General features: G+C 45.5%; 1 protein-coding gene across 1 annotated transcript; it reads left to right on the top strand.

Moving 5' to 3' along the window:
- The first annotated feature begins 10,193 nt into the window (after window positions 1-10,193).
- Window positions 10,194-10,670, top strand: LOC138473437 (protein LDOC1-like). Its single transcript, XM_069612093.1, has one exon. The coding sequence runs from the start codon at window positions 10,194-10,196 to the stop codon at window positions 10,668-10,670; it is 477 nt and encodes a 158-aa protein (XP_069468194.1).
- The last annotated feature ends 759 nt before the right edge of the window (window positions 10,671-11,429 follow it).

Here is an 11,429-nt window from a genome sequence, read left to right on the forward strand (position 1 = left end):
CCAGGCTGAGCAGAAGCAAGCTGAGTTAAGACTCAGGGAAATAGAACTTAATCACGAGTCAGAGATGAAAAAGTTGTCTATGGAAAATGCTTCTCTCTCCTCTGGTTCCTCTAGGAGCTCCAGTCCCAAAAGACCCCGGATGCCGAAGGAATTAGTGGGTATGTATGAACCGAGATTGGATGTGTTGGATTGGTTGAAACTGTTTGAGTACAATCATGGGCTCCAGGACATCACCGGGAATGCTTTGCTTCCCCGGTTGTTCTCTAGGCTCCCTCCTGTTGCGACTGATGTGGTAATGGAATTGGGGGAGGCGGATAAGACGGATTACAAAAGTGTGAAGCTAGCTTTGATAGCTAGATTCGGGAAGACCCCTTCCCAGTATCTTAAGAGGTTTAGAACGCTCAAAAAGCATGATGGTACCCCTTGGACTACCTGGGTGAGTGAAGGGTTGAAGAACTTAGAGGGATGGATTAAGGGTTACAAAGTGAACACTTATGAGGGTATGAGGAATCTTTTTATGTTGGAGTCGATTTATGATGCCTGTTCTCCTGAGCTCAGACAGCACTTGGCTGATTTGAAGGAATTGGATTCCCGGAAGCTAGCTAAGGCTGCTGACTTATGGGTTGCCAACAGGGCTACTCATAAGGATTCTGGGGCAACTCAGAAAAAGGATGAGGGAAAACAGCCTAACAAAGACTCAAAAGAGAATTCTAATACCTCCCAATCCAAAGAGGGCCCCAAACAACAAAATAACCAGGGTAGACCCCAGGGAAAACCACAACAGAATAGTGTCCCTTCTGGCCACAAACCAGAAGGAGGTCAGAACAAGCCACCATTCCAGAGAGCGTTTGGAACATGCTATCTCTGTGGGGCAACTGACCATATCAAAGGAGATCCAAAATGTAAGGGTAAACCTACTGGGATCAGCACAGTCTCCTTAGCCTTCACTCCTGAGGAGGAAGTCCAAATGACAAGTGCTCACTTTGAAGTCTTTGCTGAAGAACCTTGGGTTCTTCAAGCAAGTGTATCAGTAGAGTCAATGGATCTGGTGAGTAATCAGAATAGGAGTGTCTATGACTCTATACCAGAAAACTCTAAATGTTATTATGTGGACAGTGTTCTTGTCAACGGCCAGGATACTCCTGTCAGGCGAGACTCTGGGGCCAGCAGAACCGTAGTGGACGAAAGCTTTTTCAGGCCTGAAGATGTTGCTAAGGCACCCAAAGGTCCTGCTAAGATGTCTGGAGGCCCTGTCCAAATGGTTCCAATTCTACCAGCCCTCATACAGTGTAATGACATGACAGTGTTGATTCCTGTCAGTGTTCAGACTGAGGTGCCTGGGAGAGTCCTGTTGGGGAATGATCTAAAAACTCTAGGAGTAGTATCCAGTAACCCCAGGCCTCCCAGTATGGAGACCCAGAACCAAACCAAATTGGCTAGAGAGGCCACCTTAAGGAACCACTCTAAGCCTGTGGGAACCTCTACTGAGAACCCCACTACAAGCCCTGGTGTTGGTAAGTTGACCTCTGACCCAGGCAAATTTCAGGCTAACATGTTAGGGAAATGGGAGCCCCAACCAAGCTCCATCATTGTTCCCCCAGTTATAGAGTCTGTGACTCCCCCTGCTTCTGAGGAAGAGGTGGATAGACCTACTGGAGCCCTAACTAGGCCTAAGAGAACTGGTAATTCTCAGTGCTGGTGGAAAACCAGAAAAGAAAAGTCTAAGGCCAAAAACCTTCAGACTGTTGGACCTTCCCCAGAAGACTCCAACTCAAGTCCTAGACTTAAGGGGGAAACTCCTAAAGTAGGTAAGGTAAGATCTCAGAGGAGGGAGACACATGTACCTTGCTTATCTCCATCCCCTCCAACCAAGAGGCCTAAAACCCCACCTTCTCTCAACAGAGAGGTAGGAAAGACCTCTGGAGGCCCCTCTAGATCTAAGGAGTTTCTTTATAAGGACTCCTTGAAAAAGCCTAACACAGGTTCAGTAGTTGTATCAACTTCTGAGGGACTGGTCAACCAGATCCCCTATAAATTTAAAAAGACTGATGTTCCTAGGAAGGTTTGTAGGTCATATAGCTTACGAAGGAATACCTGGGAACCAATTGAACATAGGTCAAGGTGTCACCACCAAAATGCTGATGGTCTCTCTAGGATGTATGTCATCGACTAGAGGTAGGAGATTCATCCAGGAGCGGATTAAATCCTCCTGTCCCTTACTCTGGGGGGGGGGGGGGCGAGTGTTAGAGAGAATTCTCTGTTTAGGCTGAATTTCCTAACCTAGTGAGTCCCCCAGCAGCTTTGCTGGATTTCGGGAGTTTGTTTTTTTCCATCCTGCCAAGAGTGAGACTCTTTTCCTCCCACTCTTGGACATGTATGTGTGTAATTCCTTTGAATGTCAATGTGTTCTATGGGCTATGGGGTCTTTTACTCCATAGGGTCTCATATGTTTTTCTATGTGTGTTACACCGCACCCTATGTGCCATAGCACTGGGGCGTCCTAGCGGACCTCCACCATAGACTCCTTACCCGGGTACTGACTACTGTCTCCCCGGGCATGTAAAGTCACCATTGGCTTTACTAGACCTAAATTTACTAACAGAACTAGTACAAACCATCTTATTGTCGACGTACTAGTAGGGGTAATTCGATTACTCCTGGATCTATTACTCGAGGGGGCACTGTCCCGTCCCCCCTCGTCGAGTTTTGGCTGGTGGCAGTGGAAACTACTTGTTATGTTCGACCCCGAACCTAACCCTATGGGATTCGTCCCATTGTTGGAGATTGATACTTTTCCTCGTTAATCTCTAACGTACCACCGGTCTACTTATCGTAAATAAGTTTATCGGATGGTATTTTCTGCCAGAACTCGGTTTTTAAAATGGCGTCTGTGTTCGTCTCTGTGACTCCTAAACCAAAGGTTGAGCCCTTTGTTCCACTTTTGGCGGGCTCTGTACAGAGACCCTCCAAAGTGGTGCCATTCTGTCTGGGTTACCACAGGGGTGTGGGAGGGGGTTTAGGCACCCTGGACCGAGTTGCCTTGCCAACTCCGGTCGCACTCTGGAGTGATTGGCCCAAGTGGTGAGCCTTCCCGCTCACCACTTAGCATGAGTTGATTGACAGCTAGGCTGAATGAATGGGGGTTTTCTGCATAAAAGCAGGGCTTTTGGGACTGGATCTTCAGAAGTCGCCACAGGATCTAAGAATCCGACGAGGGTAACGCTGAGCCGACCTGCACGACGACACCTCCGGTGAAGCCCTGCGGAACCAACTCACCACTTCCCGACGACAGAGGAGATCTCCCTGCCTGAGAGTCTCTTCCCCTGACTGGTGGGAACAACCAGTCCCCTTTGCTTTTTATTCGCCTCAGGACGCAGTGGTCGAATTGCCCGTGCAATGCACCCCGGCAACCGGATAGCCACTACCCCTGTACCGTGACCAAAAGGTGGTGCCTTGTGACGGAGCACTCCGCGGCTGGTCTCTTCCCTGGTGATGCACCGAACTTCACTTTTCTTCGACGACGAGAACCTCTCTACTCTTGGCAAAGACCCGACGTGCATCCGCCACCAGGAACAACTGCCCCCACCGGAGCTGCCCTCCACAACAAGGTACCGTGTCCGCCTGGCTTCCCTTTTGATCGGTTCGAGTGAGGTGTCTTAATCCTCTCCGTTCCGTTGGGTCGCCTCCAAGCTCTTCTCATTTATTCTTCTGAACTGGGTCAATCTGCCGATAACAATTTGCTACAAAGACTTGAATGCATCTCCACTAGAGACTTTTTGGGACATATCGCCTTGCCTCTCTCCGAGTGGGCCTGGCCTCTGAACTTTACGATCTATTGTGGTTCATGCCTTCTTACCGTACATCTTGCCTGTGAAGCATTGAACTGTGTTGATTTCATAAACTGCCTATCTTTTTCTCTCCCGTCCTAACCAACATTAGAGTGTCATTTAGGTTGAGGTATACACCTCTGTCTGAAAATAAGTGGTGCCGGTAGAACCTAGACTTGTCGAAATATTGCTAGGGGGATTGATCGTTTCGTAGAGTAATTGTGTTTGATTTGTTTGCCGTGAAAGTGCTATAGTGTTTTTCATAGATGCTCCGTTATAAATAAATACCTTAATATCTTTATACTAAGCCTCGTTGCGTGTTTGCGGGGAAGAATTGCCCTATTTTGTATACTCCACATACTGCTCAACTCTTCTTGAGGGAAGTCTGACTGCTCAGCCACAGCTACCAAGTGAATCTGTGTGGTACAGACTGCTACCAAGTGGGTTCACTGCCAAACACCTGTAGTCCTAAATCTTTTGCAGTGGTCCCAGAGGGAACTGCACAGGTTTCCGCCTAACAGAGGGGACATCCCTAAAAGGAAAAGGGGGTTATGTGTTTTCATTCGACATTGCCATATTATTCCCTTGAGAGTCGTCTCCCCCTTTGTGGTCCTCCCTCATATAGCCACCCCCAGAGTCAGGGTCAGGTAGTGGCTGCCGTCCCCTTGCCACACAAGGAGAGGTTAACTCCGGGAAGAAGTGATTACATCTTCAGATTCATCACACCTGTTAGATTGAAATGTATCATTTGTAGAAGGATGTATCTAGGAGGAGTTATTATTTGGGAAAGAACCAATAATAGAAGATTCAATTATAGATAGCTATATGTTATATATAGCACTAATAAGATAGCAGAGGTTTTTGATAATTACTATGACATCAGCTATGATGTTTTTCTTACTTAAAACCTTGTTGTTCTTAACACCATTATGAGATTGTCTTATGTATGCTCTCCCAGCGGCCGTTTGTATCTAGATGAAGCTGGGTTTTCTCGTGCACATTAAGTTACTCAATTATTGAGTTCTTCTCTTTATTGGTGTACTTGGGCCTATCTTAACATTTGGAGGCACTGCTGAGATACCCACTGACTGGCGGAGGGTTGAGGACTCATTGCTGCGCCTCCCTTGGACAGCGGAGACCAGACGCAGAGAGTGCGCCAGAGGAGGTTGGCAGGAGCCTAGTTCCTGCAAGTCCTACCCAGTCACGCAGGCAGCATGCTGGGTGCAGAGGGCAGAGCAGGCAGATAGAGGAGACTCTACGCTGCCGAACCTCGGGGATCATACGTTGTGATTATAACCGTGTGTGAAAATACCTGCAGAGGAAGGTATATGTTGTTTAAGTTGAAAAGAGTATTGAAGAGAGAGACAAAAAGAAATACTTTGACAGTAGTTTGGGAAGACCGCACGGTAGGGCGCAAGGCCCAGCCTCCTTCGGGGGCGGAACAAGAGATAAAATAGGAGATGCCCCATTTAAAGGGAAGACAGCTTTGTATAATACATTTTATTTGATGTTGATTGTTGTTGGTATTGTTTTGATATGTAATAGCATGGTTAAGGTAGAGGTTGGTTGGTAGAGTAGCAGCTAGGATTGTTTGGAGGTAAGTATGCAATATATTGAGATTGAGTATTGTTTGTGTGAGTTGGGGAGGGTATTTTGTTGACATTGTAAAGAATTGTGAGGGCGGGGGCAAGTAAAGGAAAGGGAGAGGAGTGGGAGAGTGTGTTGAAATGGCGACTATTGAATGTATGGTAAGCTGAGTTTTATATTACTATAATGGCAGACAACCCCATTATTCATTTGTGTAAGGTGCCTTTGCAATATAAAAAAAAGATCCTTTAATGCCATGTACAATGGTTCAAAGACACAGCTGGCAAAATGTTTACACCGTGGCCTCAGGAAGGAATGCAATAAAAGATCTGCTGCAACATAAGTACACGTACCTACACCCCACACACAAAGAAAGGAAATTACAGAGCAGAGTGAGCATCCCTAAATTTTGGGAAAGAAAATGAGGAGGATAAGGTAAAAAAAAGAATGTATAGGCAAAAGAATATGAGAATATGCAGCCCACAGCTCCTCCTCCTCCTCAATCAGGTGCTCCATTCTCAACCTTACCAGGATAATATCCATTGCAATCTGCTGCAGCTTGCAGTAATCCCTGATATGTGCTGCTGGAAGTGGAAGATGATGTTAAAGGAAAGGAAAAACAAGGCGGCACTATAAGCACAATTTCCAGCTGTACCAAAGGAGCAGATTCTGGAAGAGGTAGCGCAAGAGGAAGAAGAGTGGGAAGAAGAATGGGAGGAAGAGGAAGAAGAGGTGGCACAAGCTCCTCAAACAAGTGCACCCAAAACACCAGAGTATCCACTAATTGTTTTGCGTGATAACAAGCTACTAGAAAGTGGGGGCCCATTGCCTCTGCAGCTTCCCCTAATAAATTCAGGAAAGAAAACATCATAAGCGAAAAGATTAAGGAATTTGCTGGGCCATCAAACAAGCCGCTTGGTGACAGCATCAAAAGGGACGAAGAGCATGTTTGCAAGGCATGGATGACACAGTTACCCTTGTTCCAGAAAGGGAGAGGGATGGCTCAGTATGTACTGTGGTCACAAATAGATACAAACTATTTGATGGCTAACTTGCCATCATTGACAGCGGTAGCAGGAAAGTAGATTTTGAGCTGCAGTAAAGGATGGCAGGAATGACATTGGCAAGAAGGGATGTGAAGAGTTTACTTGCTTCAATACTGGGAGAACAATCAGATGATGGATGGACATCGGCAGGTTATCCCGATGTGATGCAACAAAATAAACCACATGATAGTTCACCTTTTAACAATTGCAGAACAGATGTTCAGAGGGCATTGAGGGTGCAATTCCCAGATACGTCAGACATGAGTGCAATTATGACATGCAAAATGAGGATGGAGGAGGATCCAGCGGCATATATACAAGAAATACAAGAGAAGAGGTGTTTAGAATCAAGGGATTATTGGGACATAAATATACCTGTGTTTTATCACATTTTAGGCCAGGGTCTTCCCGATGAAGTGCAGAAACAGCTAAAGAAAATGGTAGGGATTGAGATGAAACAATGACCAAGATACAGTTGAATATTGTCAATTAATTTTGAATAAGACAAGAAAAGAAGAGGAACAAGGTAGAGGATAGATAAAGAGAGGAAGATAAATGGGTGCAAAAGACATTGTTGAAAATAATGCTAGAGGGAGCAATGATAATGAGCATTGGGAGAAAATGATGAGCAAGAATATCAACAGCAGAGGGCACGTGGATATTTGAGAGGAAGAGGAGAAAGTAACTACTACCCCAGGTGGAGGGGATATGTACAAAGGGGAAGAGGGTACGGGTTTGGAGGTGGATATGGAGAAGGGTTTGATGGGATGAGACCATGATTTGGAGGATTTGGAGCATACAATGGTGTAAGGGGTCAGTAATGTGAGACGATTGTGTTTCGTTTTCTGAAGGTTTACTTTTTTTGTCAAACAAAATTATAAAACAAACCCTAACTAAACCGACACTACCAGGGGATTCTCTGCCTAGTCTAGGATCTAAGGGAAATCCTCCTAACATACACAAAACTAACCCTCACACTAAATAACATAAACATTCAAAACAATATAAAACAACATAAATAAAAGGTTACCAAACGACCAGATTCTTGGATGACTTCTACTTGTCCTGGCCAGATCTTGCTCTCCCAGGAATATACCAAAGTCTATCTCTTCCAAGGAAAAAAGAAAGTTTTGAAAAGTTCCAAAGAAACAAAACTTCACACAAATAGAAATCCACTGGTAAACAGTTCCTTCTTTGCTTGATGAAAAGATTCCCTTTCCAAGTTCCACATAGAAAACATCAGCACCAATGGAGTTCCTGGACAAACTCTCTCCAATAAAAGATGGGCAAAATTGAAGACAAAAGTACCACTTCTGTAAAACAACAACTCTTCTGCTTACGACTTCTCCAGCATCTTTTACATACTGTGCGAGCAGGCTCCCTTTCCCCACAGTTGACTTCTTCTTCTACTACATTTAACTGCTACAGTTCTGACAAGAATGTTGACAACCACAGTTCTACTTCTGCTACTGCAACTTATAATGTTTGGCAACTTCAACAAGATGTCTTCTACCACCTCTACAGGTTGACAAGGCACACGTCTCTCTTATATAGTAAGCAAGGGCGGCCTCTTTACCTTTCCTTCTGTATTGCAGCTACCACAAAACTTCTACTATTGCAACTTAATATTTTTGGGAACTTTAACAAGACCTCTTTGACCTCTAGATGTTAGCAAGGCACTCTTCTCTCTTGTATGATAAGAAAGGGCAGCCTGTTTGCCTTTCCTTCTGTCTTGCTGTACAAGAGGGCAGAGTGACCTTTGACAGGCCCATAGGATCAGAGCTCACCCTCGAATACATTAAAATGAGATAGCTACACCTTGAGGTGGATGGGGTGCGGTATTCTCTTACTCCAACACCAATCAATAAGGACAACTCAATAGTTTGGCAAAGGGGAGTCCGTTTAATGATAAGTACAAAAAACGGGGAAACATGGAAAATCAACAGTGATGCGATAGTGTGTCTCGCTGCAACTCCCAAAATCTTCATTCAGACAGCAATAGTTATACCAAAAATTCATCATCACTGACGTGTAACACTCAAAAGTTTGTCATACAATTCTATTGGTTGGAAAAGGTAACTTAAGTATAGGTGCTATATCTGTATATGGTAATGGAGTGTGAGGATTGGATAACTCTTATAGGGTGGGCATCTACGCCCATCCCTCTACATCACTCGTGCCAAACGTCACTAAAAGTACAATGTCTCATTGGTTCTACTAGATATAGGACACTAGATCATTTGGTCCATTGTGATTGGGTCAGTTAAATCAATTAGCAGCATGCAGAAAGTTCACCCAGATGCAGTGCGCCCCAAGATTCACCCTGCCTCCCTTCCATCAATCAGTACTTTAGGGCTATGCGTCAATTAGTTGGCTGAGTTTGGCCTCGAAACTGTAGCTTCTTGTCAGGAAACGTTAGGGTATCCTCTGCTTTTGGGTGACATCAGACGTTGGTACCTCTTTGCGCTTGGCTGGTCACGTGTTAGTACACCGTGAATCTGCTTCTTTTCCCTCCTATTTGTGCATTTAATTCTCATTTTCGGCACCACCTGCCTGGGCCTCCTTATCTTAACCTTCACGGGGCAGGCTGTTCTTCTCTTAAGTTTCGATTCTCCGAAGTTACTGTCCGCCTCCCTCACTTGGTTTGACCTTGACATCCCAGGCACAAGCTGCCTCTTGCTGAGTTTCAATTCCTTTCTTTCGTCTGGCTTTGTGCTGGTATATTAATCCTGGCCTGTTTGACCCCTAGCAACCTGTCATGCCGTCTTCAAGAAGGTCTCCATGGCGACTATGGAGCCGCTGGCGAATAGACCGCCATTAGAATGTTCCACCTTTTTTTGTTACTTCCTGTTGTTATGCTCTAGTCTTTCTGTACTCAATCTCCCTGCTTCTGTATTTAACCATGCCCCTTTGTTTTGACTGGCGTGTTGCAACTTTTTTTGTGTAACGCTCTGGTTACATGCTCTGTGTATACCCTCTGGCTTTGCCGCTCTTCATTGTTTCACCGGTCCCATTCCGGTGCCCTTTTCCTACTCCTGTTTGGTCTATTATTCTTGCATCTAGCCCTCCGGTCCGCCCGCCTCCTTTCTTACCTTTCCTATCCTCCTCGCTTTCCGTCTTAGTTTTTTTTCTCCTTCGTTTCCAGCCGTGTTTACCTTTTTTTCTTTCTGCTCCTCTGCTCATCCCTTTGTTCTGCTACTCGCCTTTGGCCGTTTCTTGGCTTTCCGTTTCTTACCTGTTCTTCCTTCTTCCTTTTGTTGTCCGGAATCATTGACTGCTTCCACTCGCTCTGTAGCAAACGTAGTTTCCCTATTCAAGAGAATACAACCCTGCCGGAATTCTTCACAGTCCGCTTTCAACACTTCACATTCTGTGACTAGGATTCCAAGCACCATTTCAATCCACTTACCTGAACTTTCTGCATTACCAACCCTGCAATCAAGATCCAGTATCCTGAGAGGTTTTTTTCAGCTTCCGCTTTTTTCCTCTCAGGTCGGTCGCTTCGGGAGGGGGCCCTTTGCCTTCCTGTTCTATCAGGGAGAGCCCGGTGGCTTCTACCCGCTGAAGGCCATTTCTCTTCACAAAAAAGAAGGCAACAAAGAAGAAGGGGCAAAGACAAAAGTTCTCATCGGAAGAAACAGGGGAGGAGGAATGGGTTCAGGAACAAAGCAATTCTGATTCTGAGAAGTTGTGTGTTAAGCCTGAGAGATTGCAACAACCAAGTAAGCTTACAATGGCTACAGCCAAACAGGTCCAGGAACTGCTCACTGCTGTTCATAATCTTACCCAGGAACTCCAGACCGTCAAAACGGAAAGTGGGGTTCTTAAGCAACGGATGGACAGTCAAGAAAGAGCATGCACTGAACTTACACCCATGTCTTTAGCCTCTGGTAAATACGATGGCTCCCCTCACAAGTTCAAGGAATTCATGGAGGCATGCATTATCTACTTAACTTTCCGGCCCCAAACCTTTGCCTCCGACCATGCCTGCATAGCGTTCCTGATTTCTAACCTCACTGGGAACGCCTTAGCCTGGGCCACACCACTGGTTACTAGTGCCAGTCCGCTGTTACAGGACTATAGTGGGTTTACTGCCCAGTTCAAAGAAACTTTTGAGAGACAAGAAATCGCTTTTGTTGCCAGCGAACAGTTGTTGGTTATCCATCAGGGTAACGTTGACCTGCTATCCTACATATCTCGTTTCAAATGAGTCGCTGCAGAGATGGGTTGGCAAGAGATAGCCCAATATGCTTTCTTTCGGCAGGGTCTCAGGGAAGAATTGAAAGACGAATTGGGACGGGTACCCAGACCTGAAACCTTGACAGAACTATGGTCTACAGTGCTACAATTGGATTTTTGCCTTTCTGAGAGACATTCGGAACGACGAAAAGGCAGAGTCCTTTCGACATCCTCGGAACCCTGCTTACCCACTTCCTCCTCATCTCATCAAACTAAAGAAGAACACATGCAGAGCGGGACCACTCGGGGGCCCCTTACTCCTGATGAACAAAGGAGAAGGAAAGACAACAATTTATGTTTGTACTGCGGTTCTAATCAACATCTTCTAAGAGACCATCCCGAAGTACCATCGGGAAACGCCACTCCTCGGTACTTGTAGGGACAAGCTACCGAGCGGGATTGCCTGGTCCCTACTTTTCGACCGAAGATAATCGCCTTATGATTTTGGCCATTCAACTAATCCTTCGACGAGAAACCTATGACGTCCTGACACTATTGTACTGTGGTGCGTCAGGGTGCTTTATGGACATCATGTGAGCTAAGTTCTGGTCTTATAATACACACCACACCTCCAATGACTATGAAGCTGTTACAACATATTGAAACTCTCCAGTTTGATCTGATTAAAGCAGCCCATTTTCCAGTGATTCTAGGAGTTTCCTGGTTACGCAAACACAGCCCTTCACTAAACTGGAAGAATAATCAGATGTCTTTCTCTTCCGACTATTGC

This window comes from Ambystoma mexicanum, chromosome 8, assembly GCF_040938575.1.
Source record: "Ambystoma mexicanum isolate Mex_15411 chromosome 8, UKY_AmexF1_1, whole genome shotgun sequence".
NCBI lineage: Eukaryota > Metazoa > Chordata > Amphibia > Caudata > Ambystomatidae > Ambystoma > Ambystoma mexicanum.

What these genes read in the sequence shown, in the direction of transcription:
- LOC138473437 (XM_069612093.1), top strand. Translation starts at nt 10,194, where the DNA reads ATGGCTACAGCCAAACAGGTCCAGGAACTGCTCACTGCTGTTCATAAT.